General features: G+C 47.4%; 1 protein-coding gene across 11 annotated transcripts in view; it reads right to left on the reverse strand.

The window, feature by feature from the left end:
• The window catches only part of ADD3 (adducin 3), a 184,008-nt gene that overhangs the window by 10,818 nt on the left and 152,466 nt on the right, over positions 1-20,724 (reverse strand). For all 11 annotated transcript variants that reach the window (XM_074959387.1, XM_074959378.1, XM_074959379.1 and 8 more), the window contains one exon: positions 3,978-4,101. In XM_074959387.1, coding sequence (XP_074815488.1) covers positions 3,978-4,101 — 124 coding nt within the window. The remainder of the gene's footprint in view (positions 1-3,977; positions 4,102-20,724) is intronic.

Genomic DNA, 20,724 nt, shown 5'->3' on the forward strand with positions numbered 1-20,724 from the left:
ACTTTCAGGTGTCATTGTAAACAAGAAGTGGGCAGCATTATCTCCTGCAAATGTAAACAAACTTGTTTGTCTGAGCGATTGGCTGAACAAGGAGGAGGACTTGCAGGTTCTAAAATTTTACATTGTTTTATTTTTGAATGCAGTTTTTTGGTACATAATTCTACATTTGGAAGTTCAACTCTCATGATGAAGAGATTGCACTACAGTACTTGTATTAGGTGAACTGAAAAATACTATTTCTTTAGTTTTTTACTGTGAAAATATTTGTAATCAAAAATAAATATAAAGTGAGCACTGTACACTTTGTATTCTGTGTTGTAATTGAAATCAATATACTTGAAAATGTAGAAAACATCCAAAAATATTTAAATAAATGGTATTCTATTTTTTTTTAATCATGCAATTAATCACAATTAATTTTTTTAATTGCTTGACAGCCCTAGTATAATTTAAACCCTGGTCCTGACCCAGATATCACCTGAGGTGTCCAAGATATTCCTATGCCCTAACTAGGCTTCCCTGGAAGAGGAGTTTCAGTACAGTAGGGGAACAGAATCCCGCTTTTTGTGTGTGTTTTTGTTCAAAGAAGCCAGCTTCATCTAGCTGGGACCCCACAGGAATGGTACATAACATAGATCTGAAGATACCATTGATTTAGTCTGGAACTGTGCCTCCTATGCCACGGAGACCTAGTCTACACAGTACTAGGGGATAAGGAGAGAAGACTATTCTGGAGACAATCTCGCCTTAACGGCGTCAATAGATCCTACCTAAAGGGGGGGGGGGGGTTTGACAGGATCAGCGCCGACGATTATTCTGTGTCCTCTCACATCCTCTAAAGAGGATTGACTCTTAGTGCTGTGGCCACACAGATATAATGTAAATGATCGATCCAACAGGCCCAGATCTGAGGATGCCCTCTCCTTTTCAAGACCCCACTTGGCTGTTAAAAGGAAAGACCCATCCCATCCCTAAGATCGGTGTTTGTGTCAGCTAGATTTCGGCGGTGGGGTTGGCACTGGAGTATGTCATATTTTTGATGCAGCAGTGTCTATTATTGGTCTTTTAGGTCATTTGAATTTGATTTTTCAGATTAATTTTTATGCATTATAGAAAGAGTGTCTAAGCACTGCAAAGATCTTGCCTTTGCAGGGAGACAGAATCTAGTTGGCCTTTTCCATCTTTTATTTTGATGACTACAGTTAAAGTGGACAAAACCCCACAACTCTATATTTCAAAAGTCACTAGGAGTTAGTCAATCCCAATGTCATAGCAAGTAACAAGTGAAATAAATAGGCATAGCCAAACTCCACACATAGAATGTTTTATTTATACCAGACCATATCATATTTGCTTTTAAATTGTGTTTTAGTTTAATTGTCCTTTTATTGTCAGATTCATACAAGAGAATTGTTCAGATAAAAATTAGCAATTAACTGACCTGCTATATTAAATTATTATAAGTTATTCCTTTCTAAACTTAACTTCAAATTTCAAGTCTCAATATTACAGTTTTAGGGGCTGCTCCTGCTCCCACTGAAGCTGAGAGTTTTGACACTGACTTCAGTCCGTGTTTACAAGAATTAATACACCTGCTTTGTCCCCCAACACTCCTGCCATCAGCTGTCAGTTTGAGTCTAGCACAGATGCTTTGAGGGGGTCATGGTAAAGCTGCTTTGTTAATGGCAGGGACACTGACCTTTTGGAAACATACAATAATCCAAATGAACTTGATTGCTGAGCCTTTTAAATAAAAGTACTATTTTAAATTTTCTATTGTTGAGACGTATCAATTAACAACAATAATAAATTAGTTTCCAGACTGAAATGAATCTTTCAGGTATATTGTAAAATTTTTTTTTCTTATTATTTTGAGTGTCTAACATACTACTGAAAAGCCTTAGCTAACCCCCTTGGAAATTCATTCAGACAGACACACCTTAAGATGCACAAAGCTTTCAATGCAGATTGTAAGATCTGAGATTTTTCATATTTTTTCCTGATATAAGATGTATGTGTGTTTGTTCCTCTCCTCTAATTCCACCCTAGACCTTCTCCAATCTGTCCGCCATCCCTTGCACTCCACTGAAATTGCTCTCACCAAGTCTCTTATGACCACTCCCTAGCCAAATCTTCACAACCAGTACTCCATCCTCATTGACCTGTCAAGCTGCCACTAACATTGTCAACCAGCCTAATCTTGTCCTCCCCTGGGCTTCTGTGACTCTCTCCTCTTTGGTTCTCCTCCTACCTTCCTAATTTCTCATTCGCACTCCCACTTTCCACGGGGGTTTCACAGGGCTCTGTCCTTGGTCCCTGTAAAGGATTGAGGCCTATTTTATAGTGCCCTCCTCCTACCAGATAAAGGTTTGATCTTGCTGAGCCAGCTCACTCCCTAGGGGAATTCTGTCTGAGCTCTCACAGAATCCAGGGAAGCAGTTTCCAGCAGGGTTACTTGTTTTATCTTAAGCCTTCTTAACAAAAACACCACCACTCATATCCATTCAGACTGGTGCTGCAGAGATTATTTTCCTAGCTTGTGGCTTTAAACGTATCATCGCCTCTCTTTCAATTCCTCCTCTGGGTCCCCCTTCTCTACTCAAACATAAGCTACTTGTACTCACCTTCAAGGCTCTTTAGGCACTATTCCACCCGACTGATCACCTCTCGTTCACTAATTGAGGGGTCAGCTCCTGCCTCCAGTCAGTCTCCATTGCCCATGGGTTAAAATTTCAAACAAGCACCTCTGTGCTTTCTCCCATGCTGCACCTTACAACTGGGAGGAGCTCTCCATAAATACCCACTAAACTACCTCAGTATCCTCAAATCCCTCCTCTGCTGTGATGTCTTAAAAAAAAAACCCCAAAAAACCAAAACCCCCAAACTTGATAATTATTAGGCTGGTGGTGTACTGAAACAGCGGCCTAGCATGCTGACCAATACTGACTCATCGTTTCCTTGTACTCCCGTCAGTTTGTCTGTATCCATCGGTTGTCTCTTGTCTTAGATTGTAAGCTCTTTGCAACAGGACTGTCTTTTGTTGTGTGTTTGTACAGCGCCTAGCACAATAGGGTTCTGGTCCATGATTAGAGCTCCTTGGTGAGACCACAATACAAATAATAAACCAATAGTAATAATAATACTTAGAATATTTAAGTATGAGTGTTGTTTAGATTAATTCCTGTCAATGTAGTGCCCTTTCATTATCGTTAATAATAGCACTTCAGTTAATGACAGACATATTCTGGTTTAACTTGTGGTTTGTTTGACTGGGGAATCTTTAAACATATTCTGACTGTTAGCTGCCCTAATTAAATAGGACAGAATGACTATTACAAATAAATCTGTCAAAGAAATATGACACCAATAGAGTGTAATATTTCAGCTGCTTTGGAATTATTCTATGAAATGTTTCTTCTCTTTTGGATATGTTTATTACTACACTATAATTCCCTAGCAACTCTCTTCTTTAGGATAGTAAAGAATATCACATTTTAGTATCACCAGCTTCCTCAGTTCAATAAAGAAAATGCTTCCAATACAACACATCCAAGAGACCCAACATTAGAAAGAGAGTAATGGGATTCAGTACATATGCAGTAAGATGAATATCCTTCTCATTTCTGATTTTGTATATGATATGTTTAATCTACTGATTATAGTAGATTTTTTAAAACAACCCACCAAGATTTCATTTTGCCAGAAGCTGGGAATGGGTGACAGGGCATGGATCACTTGATGATTACCTGTTCTGTGCATTCCCTCTGGGGCACCTGGCACTGGCCATTGTCGGAAGACAGGATACTGGGTAAGATGGACTTTTGGTTTGACCCAATATGGCTGTTCTTATGTTCTCATGTTCTAATTACAATTAAAAATCTCAACCACTTCATATATAGTTAATTATTTCAGAATAGCTTCCAAGAAGCATCCATCACAAACTTAACCCCCAACATTAGGCAGTTTAGACCACTGACCTTCCACTCCTTGCTGCTTGCGCTCAATTGTCTTCTTGTACTCATCCAGTTCCTTTTCTGTAAGATCGCTGAATGGATTGGGAGGGGCTGGTGGTGCATGCTCATCTTCCTCAAACTGCATGGGCTGGAAAAAGAGAAAATCAGACATCGTAAGTAACAGAAAATATTTACAATATCAGTTCCTTCCTTTCCCCAAGGTTTGGGGACAACAGACCTACAAGTAAGAAAGCTTTATGGATGGAAGGAATACAAAAAAAAAAAAAAATAATCAAATGGGAATTGCCTCAATTAATAAGCATTTGCTTCCAAGCATATTATAAACATTTGCTTATTTAAATACTGTGGGTTGGGTATTAAATTCAAATAATCAGAACATTTATGTGTGGTGACTTACTTCAAGAAACTACTAGGTGAGACGTCCAGTGACTGACCTATTGCTGTTGATATAAAGTGGCAACAGGCATTTATTGCTTGTTTATTTTATAAGATCTCAGATAAGCCACCAAGGTGCCAATTTATTAAAGCACTTAAAAGCATATATAAGTGCTTTGGTGAATTGTGGTCCAAATATCTAAGTTCTTTTGAAAATGTCATTTTGTCCATTTCAATCAATGCATTGATCTAAAATCTCATGATAATTCATTTTTATAAAAGTGAATTTTAATGCTTGAGAAAAATGCCTGATTGATAGTGACTGGATGCGAAGGGTGGGATTTTCAAAAATGCCAAGTGACTCAAGACTATAAATTGCACTGACTTTCAGGAACTTGTACTCCTCGATCATGTATGCAAGTTTGAAAATCTCATGCAAAATTCTAATTTACAGAATACCTATAGACAATGAAGCATTGTGAGCTTCCTTCTTCCTTTCTCACCACGGTGCCCAAGCTCTCTTCTGTAGGGTCCAGCCCTAAGAGTGATAACTCTTTATCTAGTTAATATTTGCTCATTCTGCTGAGAATTCTAACAAACGCACCACTGAAACGGGGACCTCTCTCTACACAGAGAGCTTAATCAAGACTAAGCCCTGGTCTACACTAGGACTTTACGTCGAATTTAGCAGCGTTAAATCGATTTAAACCTGCACCCGTCCACACGATGAAGCCCTTTATTTCGACTTAAAGGGCTCTTAAAATCGATTTCCTTACTCCACCCCTGACAAGTGGATTAGCGCTTAAATTGGCCTTGCCGGGTCGAATTTGGGGTACTGTGGACACAATTCGACGGTACTGGCCTCCGGGAGCTATCCCAGAGTGCTCCATTGTGACCGCTCTGGACAGCACTCTCAACTCAGATGCACTGGCCAGGTAGACAGGAAAAGAATCGCGAACTGAATCTCATTTCCTGTTTGGCCAGCGTGGCAAGCTGCAGGTGACCATGCAGAGCTCATCAGCAGAGGTGACCATGATGGAGTCCCAGAATCGCAAAAGAGCTCCAGCATGGACTGAACGGGAGGTACGGGATCGGATCGCTGTATGCAGAGAGGAATCCGTGCTATCAGAACTCCGTTCCAGTTTTCAAAATGCCAAAACCTTTGTCAAAATCTCCCAGGGCATGAAGGACAGAGGCCATAACAGGGACCCGAAGCAGTGCCGCGTGAAACTTAAGGAGCTGAGGCAAGCCTACCAGAAAACCAGAGAGGCGAACGGCCGCTCCGGGTCAGAGCCCCAAACATGCCGCTTCTATGATGAGCTGGCATGCCATTTTAGGGGGTTCAGCCACCACTACCCCAGCCGTGTTGTTTGACTCCTTCAATGGAGATGGAGGCAACACGGAAGCAGGTTTTGGGGAAGAAGAAGCAGAAGAAGCAGAAGCAGATGATGATGATATTGTAGATAGCTCACAGCAAGCAAGCGGAGAAACCGGTTTTCCCGACAGCCAGGAACTGTTTCTCACCCTGGACCTGGAGCCAGCACCCCCCGAACCCACCCAAGGCTGCCTCCTGGACCCGGCAGGCGGAGAAGGGACCTCCGGTGATTGTACCTTTTAAAATACTATACATGGTTTAAAAGCAAGCATGTGAAAGGATTAATTTGCCCTGGCATTCGCGGCTCTCCTGGATGTACTCCCAAAACCTTTGCAAAAGGTTTCTGGGGAGGGCAGCCTTATTGCTTCCTTCATGGTAGGACACTTTACCACTCCAGGCCAGTAACACGTACTCGGGAATCATTGTACAACAAAGCATTGCAGTGTATGTTTGCTGGCGTTCAAACAACATCCGTTCTTTATCTCTCTGTGTTATCCTCAGGAGAGTGAGATATCATTCATGGTCACCTGGTTGAAATAGGGTGCTTTTCTTCAGGGGACACTCAGAGGAGCCCGTTCATGCTGGGCTGTTTGCCTGTGGCTGAACAGAAATGTTCCCCGCTGTTAGCCACAGGGAGGGGGGAGGGTTGAGGGGGTAGCCACGCGGTGGGGGGAGGCAAAATGTGACCTTGTAACGAAAGCACATGTGCTATGTATGTAATGTTAACAGCAAGGTTTACCCTGAAAGAGTGTAGCCACTGTTTTATAAAATGTGTCTTTTTAAATACCGCTGTCCCTTTTTTTTTTCTCCACCAGCTGCATGTGTTTCAATGATCACAGGATCTTCTCCTTCCCAGAGGCTAGTGAAGATTAGAAAGAAAAAAAAACGCCCTCGTGATGAAATGTTCTCTGAGCTCATGCTGTCCTCCCACACTGACAGAGCACAGACGAATGCGTGGAGGCAAATAATGTCAGAGTGCAGGAAAGCACAAAATGACCGGGAGGAGAGGTGGAGGGCTGAAGAGAGTAAGTGGCGGGCTGCAGAGAGGGCTGAAGCTCAAATGTGGCGGCAGCGTGATGAGAGGAGGCAGGATTCAATGCTGAGGCTGCTGGAGGATCAAACCAGTATGCTCCAGGGTATGGTTGAGCTGCAGCAAAGGCAGCTGGAGCACATACTGCCACTACAGCCCCTGTGTAACCAACCGCCCTCCTCCCCAAGTTCCACAGCCTCCACACCCAGACGCCCAAGAACACGGTGGGGGGACCACCGGCCAACCAGCCACTCTGCCACAAAGGATTGCCCAAAAAAAAGAAGGTTGGCATTCAATAAATTTTAAAGTTGTAAACTTTTAAAGTGCTGTGTGGCATTTTCCTTCCTTCCTCCACCACCCCTCCTGGGCTACCTTGGTAGTCATCCCCCTATTTGTGTGATGAATGAATAAAGAATGCATGAATGTGAAGCAACAATGACTTTATTGCCTCTGCAAACGGTGATCAAAGGGAGGAGGGGAGGGTGGTTAGCTTATAGGGAAGTAGAGTGAACCAAGGGGTGGGGGGTTTCATCAAGGAGAAACAAACAGAACTTTCACACCGTAGCCTGGCCAGTCATGAAACTGGTTTTCAAAGCTTCTCTGATGCGTACCGCGCCCTCCTGTGCTCTTCTAACCGCCCTGATGTCTGGCTGCGCGTAACCAGCAGCCAGGCGATTTGCCTCAACCTCCCACTCCGCCATAAATGTCTCCCCCTTACTCTCACAGATATTGTGGAGCGCACAGCAAGCAGCAATAACAGTGGGAATATTGGTTTCGCTGAGGTCTAAGCGAGTCAGTAAACTGCGCCAGCGCGTCTTTGAACGTCCAAATGCACATTCTACCACCATTCTGCACTTGCTCAGCCTGTAGTTGAACAGCTCCTGACTACTGTCCAGGCTGCCTGTGTACGGCTTCATGAGCCATGGCATTAAGGGGTAGGCTGGCTCCCCAAAGATACATATAGGCATTTCAACGTCCCCAACAATTATTTTCTGGTCTGGGAATAAAGTCCCTTCCTGCAGCTTTTGAAACAGACCAGAGTTCCTGAAGTTGCGAGCGTCATGTACCTTTCCCGGCCATCCCACGTTGATGTTGGTGAAACGTCCCTTGTGATCCACCAGAGCTTGCAGCACTATTGAAAAGTACCCCTTGCGGTTTATGTACTCGCTGGCTTGGTGCTCCGGTGCCAAGACAGGGATATGGGTTCCGTCTATGGCCCCACTACAGTTAGGGAATCCCATTGCAGCAAAGCCATCCACTATGACCTGCACATTTCCCAGAGTCACTACCCTTGATATCAGCAGATCTTTGATTGCGTGGGCTACTTGCATCACAGCAGCCCCCACAGTAGATTTGCCCACTCCAAATTGATTCCCAACTGACCGGTAGCTGTCTGGTGTTGCAAGCTTCCACAGGGCTATCGCCACTCGCTTCTTAACTGTGAGGGCTGCTCTCATCTTGGTATTCATGCGCTTCAGGGCAGGGGAAAGCAAGTCACAAAGTTCCATGAAAGTGCCCTTACGCATGCGAAAGTTTCGCAGCCACTGGGAATCGTCCCAGACCTGCAACACTATGCGGTCCCACCAGTCTGTGCTTGTTTCCCGAGCCCAGAATCGGCGTTTCACAGCATGAACCTGCCCCATTAGCACCATGATGCATGCATTGCCAGGGCCCATGCTTTCAGAGAAGTCTGTGTCCATGTCCTGATCACTCACGCGACCGCGCTGACGTCGCCTCCTCGCCCGGTATCGCTCTGCCAGGTTCTGGTGCTGCATATACTGCTGGATAATGCATGTGGTGTTTAATGTGCTCCTAATTGCCAAAGTGAGCTGAGCGGCCTCCATGCTTGCCTTGGTATGGTGTCTGCACAGAAAAAAGGCGCGGAACAATTGTCTGCCGTTGCTCTGACGGAGGGAAGGGCGACTGACGACATGGCTTACAGGGTGGGCTTACAGGGAATTAAAATCAACAAAGGGAGTGGCTTTACATCAAGGAGTATTTCAGGCAGGACTTCACGGAGGGTTCCAATAAGAAATGGTGCACCTAAGTTATTGTTCTTATTGGAACAAGGAGGTTGGTCTGGCCTCTGATTGATACATGGCTAGATTTACCTCGCTGCACCTTCTCTGTGAGTGACTGCAGTGTGACCTAGAGGAATGAATCCCCTAGATGGGGGAGTGGGGGGATGCAAATGAGTACAAAACAAATCTGGTCTATTTCTTGTTTTGATACACTCCATCTATCTTTTACATCTTTGGCTGGCAGCAGACGGTGCAGAAGGACTGCATGCCATCCACATCTCATGGTTGCTCGGCAGAAGACGGGCAGTAGGACTGCTAGCCATCCTCATCTCTTGCCTGCCTGGCAGAAGATGGTACAGTACGACTGCTAGCAATCCGTATCGCCTGCCTGCTCACCATAAGATGGTTCAATAGGACTGACTGCAGGACTAAAGAGAATGACCTGGTCAAGTCACTCCAAATTTAGTCCCTGCACCCATGTCTGCCCAGGCGCTCCTGGCCGACGTGGCCAGGAGCGCCTCGGACATGACGATGACGGCTACCAGTCGTATTGTACCGTCTGCTGCCACAAGGCAATGGGCTGCTGCTACTGTGTAGCAATGCAGTACCGCGTCTGCCAACACCCAGGAGACATACAGTGACGGTTACCTGAGCGGCCTCCATGCTTGCTGTGGTATGGCATCTGCACAGGTAACTCAGGAAAAAAGGCGCGAAATGATTGTCTGCCCTTGCTTTCACGGAGGGAGGGAGGGAACGGGGGCTTGACGATATGTACCCAGAACCACCCGCGACAATGTTTTAGCCCCATCAGAGTGCTCCATTGTGACTGCTCTGGACAGCACTCTCAACTCAGATGCACGATTGTTTGCCGTTGCTCTGAAGCAGGGAGGGGCGACTGACGACACGGCTTACAGGGTTGGCTTCAGGGAGCTAAAATCAACAAAGGGGGTGGCTTCACATCAAGGAGTATTTCAGGCAGGACTTCACAGAGGGTTCCAATAAGAAATGGTGCACCTAAGTTATTGTTCTTATTGGAACAAGGAGGTTGGTCTGGCCTCTGATTGATACATGGCTAGATTTACCTTGCTGCACCTTCTCTGTGAGTGACTGCAGTGTGACCTAGAGGAATGAATCCCCTAGATGGGGGACGGGGGGAAGCAAATGAGTACAAAACAAATCTGGTCTATTTCTTGTTTTGATACACTCCATCTATCTTTTACATCTTTGGCTGGCAGAAGGACTGCATGCCATCCACATCTCAGGGCTGCTCGGCAGAAGATGGTACAATACGACTGCTAGCCATCCTCATCTCTTGCCTGCCCGGCAGAAGATGATGCAATAGGACTGCTAGCAATCCATATCGCCTGCCTGCTCACCATAAGATGGTTCAATAGGACTGACTGCAGGACTAAAGAGAATGACCTGGTCAAGTCACTCCAAATTTAGTCCCAGCACCCACGTCTGCCCAGGCGCTCTTGGCCGACGTGGCCAGGAGCACCTCGGACATGATGATGACGGCTACCAGTCCTATTGCACTGTCTGCTGCCACAAGGCAATGGGTTGCTGCTACTGTGTAGCAATGCAGTACCGCGTCTGCCAGCACCCAGGAGACATACGGTGACAGTGAGCTGAGCGGGCTCCATGCTTGCCGTGGTATGGCATCTGCACAGGTAACTCAGGAAAAAAGGCGCAAAACGATTGTCTGCCCTTGCTTTCACGGAGGGAGGGAGGGAACGGGGGCCTGACGATATGTACCCAGAACCACCCGTGACAACGTTTTAGCCCCATCAGGCATTGGGATCTCAACCCAGAATTCCAATGGGCAGCGGAGACTGCGGGAACTGTGGGATAGCTACCCACAGTGCAACGCTCCGGAAGTCGACTCTAGCCTCGGTACTGTGGAAGCACTCCGCCGAGTTAATGCACTTAATGCACTTAGAGCATTTTCTGTGGGGACACACACACTTGAATATATAAAACCGATTTCTAAAAAAACGACTTCTATAAATTCGACCTAATTTCGTAGTGTAGACATACTCTAACTTATTTTACACTGGCCACTTGACAGCGATCAAAATAGCAGGACTTCACTATCAACCCAGGCTAGATTTACATCAGTAATTTACAGGAATATGGAGCCTGAGTTATTCAGTCCTCGCTTATTACAATTCCTACAATAAGAAGTGTATAATTCCTCCATCTACACTTCAATATAATTTTATTCTTTCAGTTTATGATTGTTCTACAGCAAGCAAACTACTCTCAAGTTCAATTTTATGAAATAAGAGATGGAGAAACTGAATGGTTGTTTTGTTCTGAAAACAATGTCCAAGTCAATAAGATGACATTCACTTACACTACATAACAAAAGAAAAAAATGGAGTACCATTTCAAGAGTATAGGGAACAAAAGTGAGGAAATGGGCATAACCCCAACCATTGTGGAACAGCTGCACTCTCAAAAATAATGACAGGAGATCACTGTCAGAATAAGAGGATTTTCCGTGTTTATCTTCCAAGGCATGCAGAATTATGCATAATTAGGGCCATCTGTATAATTCAGAAATAAATACAATTATGCTAAAGAAAAATCAGAAATTATCACCACAGAACTGGAAGTCCTTCTTGCTCCTAAACATGGTCAATTGATACATGGTTCTAAGTCAATTATCTAATTTACAAATGCATTACTATAGATAGTGGACAGAAGTAATACTTGATTTTATTGACAAAGTTCATCTCATTGGTGAAAGAACTGGTTAAGGACTATTTAGAAAAGCTGGAAATGCCCAAGTTCATGGGTCCGGATCTAATGCATCTGAGGATGTAGGCTGATGTGATTGCAGAGCCATTGGCCATTATCTCTGAAAACTCATGATGATCGGGGGAGGTCCCGGACGGTTGAAAAAAGGCAAATATAGTGCCCATCTTTAAAAAAAGGAAGAAGAAGAAGAATCCAGGGAACTACAGACCGGTCAGCCTCACCTCAGTCCCTTGAAAAATCATGGAGCAGGTCCTCAAGGAATCCATTTTGAAGCACTTGGAGGAGAGGAAGGTGATCAGGAACAGGAACAGTCAACATGGATTCACCAAGAGAAAATCATGCCTGACCAACCTGATTACCTTCTATGATGAGATAACTGGGTCTGTGGATATGGAGAAAGCAGCGGATGTGATATATAAGACGGTTACTTACCTTTCGTAACTGTTGTTCTTCGAGATGTGTTGTTCATGTCCATTCCAATTAGGCATGCGCGCACTGCGTTCATGGACATCAAAACTTTTCCCCCTTAGCAGCTCCCGTCGGGATGGCAGGGGAGCCCCCTAGAGTGGCGCCCTAATGGCGGTGTATATAGTACGCTGCCGGCCTGACCCCCCCTTTGGTTCCTTCTTGCCGTTGACTCCGACAGAGGGGAAGAGGGGTGGGTATTTTAATGGATGTGAACACCACATCTCGAAGAACAACAGTTACAAGAGGTAAGTAACGTCCTTTCTTCTTCGAGTGATTGTTCACGTCCATTCCAATTAGGTGACTGCCAAGCTTACCATTGGAGGAGGGTAGGAGTCATGGAACGATTGATTGAAGAACAGCTCTGCCGACCGCTGCATCATCTCTGGCCTGTTGGTTAAAAGCATAGTGGGCTGTAAACGTGTGCACTGAAGACCAGGTGGCTGCTTTGCAGATCTCCTGGATGGGGACCTGAGCCAGAAAGGCAGCTGAAGATGCCTGCATTCCGGTTGAATGGGCCGCAATCGCTGGCGCTGGGACCTTGGCCAGCTCGTAGCACGTATGAATGCAGTCTGTGATCCAGGACAATATGCGTTGCGCAGAGACGGGAAGGCCCTTCATTCTGTCAGCTATGGCAACGAACAACTGGGTTGATTTGTGGAAAGGTTTTGTGCACTCTATGTAGAACGCCAAGGCTCTTCGGACATCCAGCGTGTGTAGGCTGCGGTGTCTCAAACTCGTGTGGGGTTTTGGAAAGAACACCAGCAAGCAAATATCCTGACCCATGTGAAATTGGGAGACCACCTTGGGAAGAAATTTGGGGTGTGGTCTAAGCTGCACTGTATCCTTATGACACGCAATGTAAGAGGGTTCGGAGGTGAGAGCTCTCAGTTCAGACACCCTCCTTGCCGAAGTAATGGCCACCAGGAACGCCACCTTCCAAGAAAGGTAGAGGAGGGAACAAGTGGCCAGGGGCTCAAACAGTGGGCTCATGAGTTTGGAGAGGACCAGATTCAGGTTCCAGGCTGGGACTGGCGGGTGACAGTACGGGAACACCCTCTCCAGCCCTTTGAGGAATCACCCTACAATGGGATTCGAAAACACAGAGCGCCCAGACTCCCCTGGATGGAAAGCTGAAATGGCAACCAGGTGCACTCTGACGGAGGAAAGGGACAGACCCTGTTGCTTAAGGTGCAGGAGGTACTCCAAAATAACCGGGATAGGAACCTGCAGCAGTTGAAGGCGCTTGGGTTCACACCAGCAGGAAAACCTTTTCCACTTCGGCAGGTAGGTAGCCCTAGTGGAAGGTTTCCTACTACCAAGGAGAATCTATCTCACTGACTCAGAGCACTGGCTCTCCATGGGATTTAGCCGTGGAGTTTCTAAGCCATGAGATGTAGAGACTGTAGGTTTGGGTGGAGGAGGCACCCGTTGTCCTGTGTGATCAGATCCGGGTAGAGGGGCAGGGCTATCGGGGCATCTACGGACAACTCTAGGATGGTCGTGTACCAATGCTGCCACGGCCAAGATGGGGCAACCATAATTACAGTCGCCCTGTCCCTGTGAATTTTGAGGAGGACCCGGTGGACAAGCAGGATAGGAGGGAAGGCATACTTTAGCCCCTCGCCCCATGGTATAAGGAACGCACTGGCAATCGAGCCCGGACTGTGGTTTTGGAATGAGCAGAACTGAGGGCACTGCCTATTGCTCTTGGTGGCGAAGAGGTCTACTTGGGGATAACCCCACTTTTGGAAGACTGACTGTATAATGTCTGATCTGACTGACCACTCGTACATGTGGTGTGACCTGCTGAGGCAATCCACCAGCTCGTTCTGTACTCCTGGAAGATAGGGTGCTTCCAGCTGAATGGATCGGGCTATACAAAAGTCCCAGAGAAGAAGAGCCTCGCTGCAGAGAGGTGAGGAGCGGGATCCGTCTTGTTTGTTTATGTAGAACATGGTGGTGGTGTTGTCTGTCAGGACTGTCACGCTGTGACCTTGCAAAGTGGCGTGAAAGGTTTGGCAGGCCAGACAAACAGCCCTTGAGCTCTTGATATGGAGAGGCATCTTGTCCCTCGACCACAAGCCTTGTGTCCTCAGATCCCCTAAGTGTGCACCCCAGCCCAGATCTGATGCATCTGTTACTAACATCAGAGAAGGTTGGGACTTGGCGAAGGGGACCGCTGCACGGACCACTGGTCGGTCCAGCCACCAATGCAGGGATTCTAGTACCTTTGCCGGGATCGTCACCACAAGGTCCAGCGGGTCTTTGTACGCACGGTAAGATAGTGCGAGCCATGCTTGTATGGGTCCCTGAAGAGGGACAGGGAAGGTGCGGGGGGGGGGGGAAGAGGAGGAGAACTGTAGGGAGTATCCCACCTGTACCGTGTGTAGGACCCAGCAGTCTGATGTTATACGGGACCACACACGGTAGAAGTGGGATAGCTGGTTTAAAAACCGAGGGGATGGATCCGGGTACTGGGTTGGTACACTGTCCTCCAGGGTGCCTTCAAAACCTTTGCTTGTTTCCAGGCTGGGGTTTATTCTGGCCTTGGTTAGGTGCATTACTTTGTTGCCTATGCCTGTTATTTCTGCCCCACCTGCGATACGGCTCCTGTCTGGTGTGGGGTTGATACTGCCTCTGCTGTGGAGGCTGAGGCCTGAAGGGCTTTCTCTGGGTTGCCGGCATATGCATCCCTGGCGACTTCAGGGTGGCCCTAGAATCCTTAAGGCCGCGCAGCCTGAAGTCTGTTTGCGCCGAGAAAAGGCCCGAGCCCTCGAAGGGGAGGTCTTAGAGGGTGTTCTGGACCTCTGGAGGGAGGCCCGATGCCTGGAGCCATGCTGAGCGTTGCATGACCACCCCCGAAGCAATGGTTCTGGCCGCAGAGTCAGCTAAATCGAGGGAGGCTTGTAGCAAAGTCTTAGCTACCACCTTTCCTTCCTCAAGCAACGCAGCAAACTCAGAGTGCGAGTCCTAGGGCAGGCGATCCTTAAACTTGGACACAGCCATCCAAGAGTTGAAGTTATGTCTATTAAGGATCGCCCGCTGCTTGGCTATGTGTAGCTGAAGGCCCCCGGAGGAGTAGACTTTTCTACTGAATAGGTCCAAACATTTGGCCTCCTTGGCCTTTGGGGCTGAGGCTCGTTGGCCATGTCATTCCTTCTTGTTGACTGCTGAAACGACTAGGGAGCAGGGAGTCAGATGGCAGAATAGGAACTCGAAGCCCCTGGAAGGGGCCAAGTATTTCCTTTCTACCTCCTTGGCTGTCGGCGTGATTGAGGCCGGGGTCTGCCATATAGTGATGTAGTTCGACTGTGTGGTCTTTATGCGAGGGAGGGCAACTCTTGAGGGACCCTCGGGAGCCAGGATGACCACCGTCAGATCCTCCTGCTCAACTGTTTCTTCCACCTGAAGGTCCATATTGAGGGCGATTCTGCGGAGCAGCTCCTGGTGAGCCCTGTGGTCGATTGGTGGCAGTCCTGAGGCTGACATACCCACCACAGCCTCATCTGGGGAAGAGGAGGAAGTGAAGTGCTGCTGGTTGTCCTCATGTACACCCTCTTGTGTATCCCCATAGGCCTGGGTCACCTCAGGGCCTGACGGGGCTGACACCACTTTAGGTGTCGCACTGCTTGGCACAGGCTCGGGCCTGGCATCGCTGGTTGCTCTTGGGCGTCCGCGGCGGCCTGGAGAGAGTGTTCTCCATTGACCTTGATGCATGTCTGTGTGGCGACCTGGAATGGCGATGCATAGAGTGCCTGGACCTGGAGGCTCTGGATATGGTGCCCTACTGCTGATGGTTAGGCCCATGGGGTCCAGAAGGGCCCCTGACCCGGAGGAGGCCACTGTGGCTGCCATGCCAAGTGGGATTCTCTGCTGGCCACAGTCTGACGTCTGCTACAGCTGGAGCAACCGGAGTCGGCCTCGGAGCTGTAGGATGCTGACGGAGAGGACCAGGGCAGTGCCAAACATTGAGTGGCCGTAGGGTGCCGTGGAGTGGTGCCTGCCTGACTGGACTGCGAACGGTACCTGGAGTCTTGGGTCTGGGACCGGTGCCTCTCACTCGGAGCTGGTGAGGTTGTCGGTGCCGTGCTCCGGTGCCAGGCGACCGATAGCATCGTGGATCGGCGTATAGTCGCTGCAGGTAAGGCTGGCAGGTTCGCCTCTGGTGCCGTAACCTCGCTCTGGGTCATGGGTGCCGGGGAGTAGCGGGATGCCGAGCTTGAACAGGAACAGTGCCATGAGTAGTGCCAAGATGGTGACCTCGAGCAGCACACCATTGCCGACTTCCCTCTGGATAGCACCCTCTTTGGTGGTGCCAGAGGCTTCTCCCTGTATGGGAGGGGGTTTGGCACCAACAGCTCAATGAGGTCTTTCGCTGCCTCGAAAGTGTCAGGGGTGGACGGGTGTTCCAGGACCTCCTCCAGACGTTCGTCGGCACTAAATTTGCTGGGTACCAGACTCAATAGGGCCTGTGGTGCCGGAGTCAACGGTGCCAGTTCCTGGCTCGGGCCCACAATCTGTCTTTGCGCGCTGGGAGCTTCTTTGAGTTGCTTAGTGGCTCTTTGGGGAGAGCACCCTCTTTCCCCTTTCTTGTGACGCTTAGTTGGTGCCGGAAAGGTCGACCAGTGCCAAGGCTGGCCGTGCCATGTCGGTGCCGATGATTTATGGTGCCTGGGCGGTGCCGGATCACGCACGGATGCCGGGGCACTTCGCACCGAGGAAGCTGGGGGCGGTGCTAGACGGTCTGGGGCCGGTGGTTGTAATGCGGCCTCCATAAGCAACTGCTTAAGGAGGAAGTCTCTTTCTTCCTTGGTGTGCGGCTTGAAGGCCTTGGAGATTTTGCAGTGCTCTGCCTGATGAGCCTCTCCCAGACACTGGAGACACGAGTCGCGAGGGTCGCTGTTAGGCATAGACTTGCGGCACGTGGTGCAAGCTTTGAAACCCGGGGCTTGTGGCATGCACCGCAGCCCAAGGCTGGTGCTGGAACTAGCTTCCAGACACCTGAATACAATGGTATTTAACTAACTGATAACTATCTAAGAACAACTCTAACTAGAAGACTGAAAGGCTAAGGGATCACTTGCAAGCGAGAGAGAGAGAACGTTCCAATGCCGCCACGGACGGTAAGAAGGAACTGAAGGGGGGTCGGACCAGCAGGGTACTATAGACATCACCATGAGGGCACCACTCCAGGGGGCTCCTCTGCCGCCCTGATGGGAGCTCCTAAGGGAAAAAAGTTCCGACATCCGCGCACGCGGCACGCGCACATCTAATTGGAATGGACGTGAACATCATTCGAAGAATAACTTGACTTTAGCAAAGCTTTTGATATGGTCTCCTACAGTATTCTTGCCAGCAAGTTAAAAAAGTATGGATTGGATGAATGGACTATAAGGTGGATAGAAAGCTGACTAGATTGTTGGGCTCAACGGGTAGTGATCAATGGCTTGATGTCTAGTTGGCAGCCGGCATCAAGCGGAGTGTCCCAGGGGTTAGTCTTGTTCAACATCTTCATTAATGATCTGGATGATGGGATGGATTGCACCCTCAGCAATTTTGTGGACGACACTAAGCTGGGGGGAGAGGTAGACACGCTGCTGGAGGGTAGGGACAGGGTCCAGAGTGACCTAGACAAATTGGAGGATTGGGCCAAAAGAAATCTGAGGAGGTTCAACAAGGACAAGTGCAGAGTTCTACACTTAGGACGGAAGAATCCCAGGCACTGCTACAGGCTGGGGACCGACTGGCTAAGCGGCAGTTCTGCAGAAAAGGACCTGAGGATTACAGTGGATGAGAAGCTGGATATATGAGTCAACAGTGTGCCCTCGTTGTCAAGAAGGCTAATGGCATACTGGGCTGCATTAGTAGGAGCATTGCCAGCAGACCAAGGGACGTGATTATTCCCCTTTATTCGGCACTGGTGAGGCCACATCTGGAGTACTGCATCCAGTTTTGGGCCCCCAACTACAGAAAGGATGTGGACAAATTGGAGAGAGTCCAGCAGAGGACAACAAAAATGATTAAGGGGCTGGGGCACATGACTTACGAGGAGAGGCTGAGGGAACTGGGCTTATTTAGTCTGCAGAAGAGAAGAGTGAGGAGGGATTTGATAGCAGCCTTCAACTACCTGAAAGGGGGTTCCAAAGAGGATGGATCTAGACTGTTCTCAGTGGTAGCAGATGACAGAACAAGCAGTAATGGTCTCAAGTTGCAGTGGGGGAGGTTTAGGTTGGATATTAGGAAAAACTTTTTCACTAGGAGGGTGGTGAAGCACTGGAATGCGTTACCTAGGGAGGTGGTGGAATCTCCTTCCTTAGAGGTTTTTAAGGCCCGACTTGACAAAGCCCTGGCTGGGATGATTTAGTTGGGGTTGGTCCTGCTTTGAGCAGGGGGTTGGACTAGACGGCCTCCTGAGGTCTCTTCCAACCCTAATCTTCTATGATTCATGAAATTTCTTTACTACAGTTGAATATGATTATGTGAGTCTTACTCATTTTAATCTCACACTCTTTTTGCTATCACAGAAGTTACAGGTGGAAAAGAATGATTAAAATATAAATATACAACACACATACATATACGAAAATAAGAACTAGCAAGAACAAACTAGACATCACACATTTACAAATACTTAATCGTATACATTGTTGCAAATAGAATCATAGAATAGAATTACAGAACTGGAAGGGACCTCGAGAGGTCATGTAGTCCAGTCCACTGCACTCATGGCAGGACTAAGTATTATCTAGACCATCCCTGACAGGTGTTTGTCCAGCCTGCTCTTAAAAATCCCTAATGATGGAGATTCCACAAATAGTTTTTATTGTAACTGTATTAAAAATATATATATTGGGAACAACTAAAACAAAATTGAGAGATGACTTCTAGGGTGGCTAATTTTATATGAATTAGGCCAATGTTGTAATTTATCACACTGCTAATAGCTACAAATACGGTTAGCAGGATACTAAATTACTAATATGTACTACAGCTTTCTATTTCTGGGTCTGACTGGTTTATAAATTTAGTTATAAAAAAGTGAAAAGAAAACTACCACCATAAAACAAAGTCATTGTACCCAGGCTAATGGAGAGCTACGCATCTATGCTGTTTTGATCAAGTGAAAAGTGACCATGCCAAAAAAAAAAAAAAAAAAATAGCTGCTCGCACTATCTATGCACTTGGTTAGAATACAAGTGTATCTAATGTCAGTTTTCCATCTCACTGTTTATGTAGATCATGTGAGCTCTTAAAAGCCGCATCAGTAAAAATTATTCACTCCCTGAGGAGGAGATTTGGACCTATTTCTGCAAAGGAGTCCTCCAGTCTGGATCCTGGCCTGCTGCACTTCGCTGCCACATTGCTGTCAGGTAGCCCCTCCAGCTAGACTGGTTACTAGTGTTGAGCTTCTGACAGGTATGTATGAGTAGCAAGGATATGAGGGGGTCCCATATCCAAAGAGAAGGCAGTAAGAAGTTGAACACCAAATGGATACTGCTGCGGAAGGGGCATATGTTCCCCACAGATATCTTTGCTTCCCCATTTTTCTGCAGGGCAGCCAAGAAATCTGCGGAAGGTATGAATTCTACACCCCCCACAGGGCGCAGAATTCCCCTAGGAGTAAAGGGGGTTATTCTTTGTCATCAAGAGTAAACTGATTAGCCCTGTAAAGTAAATGAATTGAGAGAGGAAAAAGAACAAGATGTTGAAGCTTTCTACCATTCAGAACCTCCCCGTGAAATTAGTTTGAGTTCATAAGGACATCGGAATTGCCATACATTCCATGTAGTCCAATATTCTCTCTCTGACAGGGTCCAACACCAGATGCTTCAGAGGAAGGTTGAAGAAACCCTAAAGTAGGCCAAAGACGGGCAATATATCTGTGATGGGGTGCCCAGGGTGCAACTTGGACTGTGGGACCACTGAGCTCTGTGTCCCCCCAATCTGAGGTATCCCTCTCATTCTGTGATGCTGTTGCCAAGCTACAAACCTCTGACAGGTTCTGCATTTACACAGACATCCACAGGCAGTGACACACCCGATTGAGTTACATGAACACTTTGCCAACCACTCATGAACCAACAATAGAGGCTCCAGCCAATTCCCGCCCCCCGTCCCCCAGCCTTGCACTGGTCAGAAGCCTGGCCAATGTAAGTTCATTATGCAGTCTGCCCCTCCCTCAGTGTGGAGAGGGCACACCCTAGCCTTTGTAAACTGAGCTGAGATTTCCCAAGCACTTCAACCAAAACACACTGCTTTAGGTAAAATATAGAACAGATTTATTAACTACAGAAAGACAGATTTTAAGTGATTATAAGTACCAAGCACAGAGATCAAAGTTGGTTATCTAAGAAATAAAATAAATTCACAGCCTGAGTTCTACAAACTGAGTAGGATTTGAATCAAGCAGTGCCGCTCCTTGACAAATGGTACAAATGGGTCACAGATCTTCAATACACAGGCTGGAACTGCCGCCACCACCCTCCCCAGTTCAAAGTCTTTATCCTCCAGACGTGTTTCCAGGTGGTAAGTTGTGGCGGGAAGTGAGGCTGGGAAGAATTGGCTGGAGCCTCTCTATGGGTTGGTTCATGAGTGGCTGGGAGAAGCATTCATGTAACTCAGTTGGGTGTGTCCCTGCCTGTGGATGTCTGTGAGAGTGCAGTGCCGGCCAGAGGTTTGTATCTTACCAACATCACAGGATGAGAGGGATACCCCAGA

Source organism: Natator depressus, chromosome 7, assembly GCF_965152275.1.
Source record: "Natator depressus isolate rNatDep1 chromosome 7, rNatDep2.hap1, whole genome shotgun sequence".
NCBI classification, from domain to species: Eukaryota; Metazoa; Chordata; order Testudines; family Cheloniidae; genus Natator; species Natator depressus.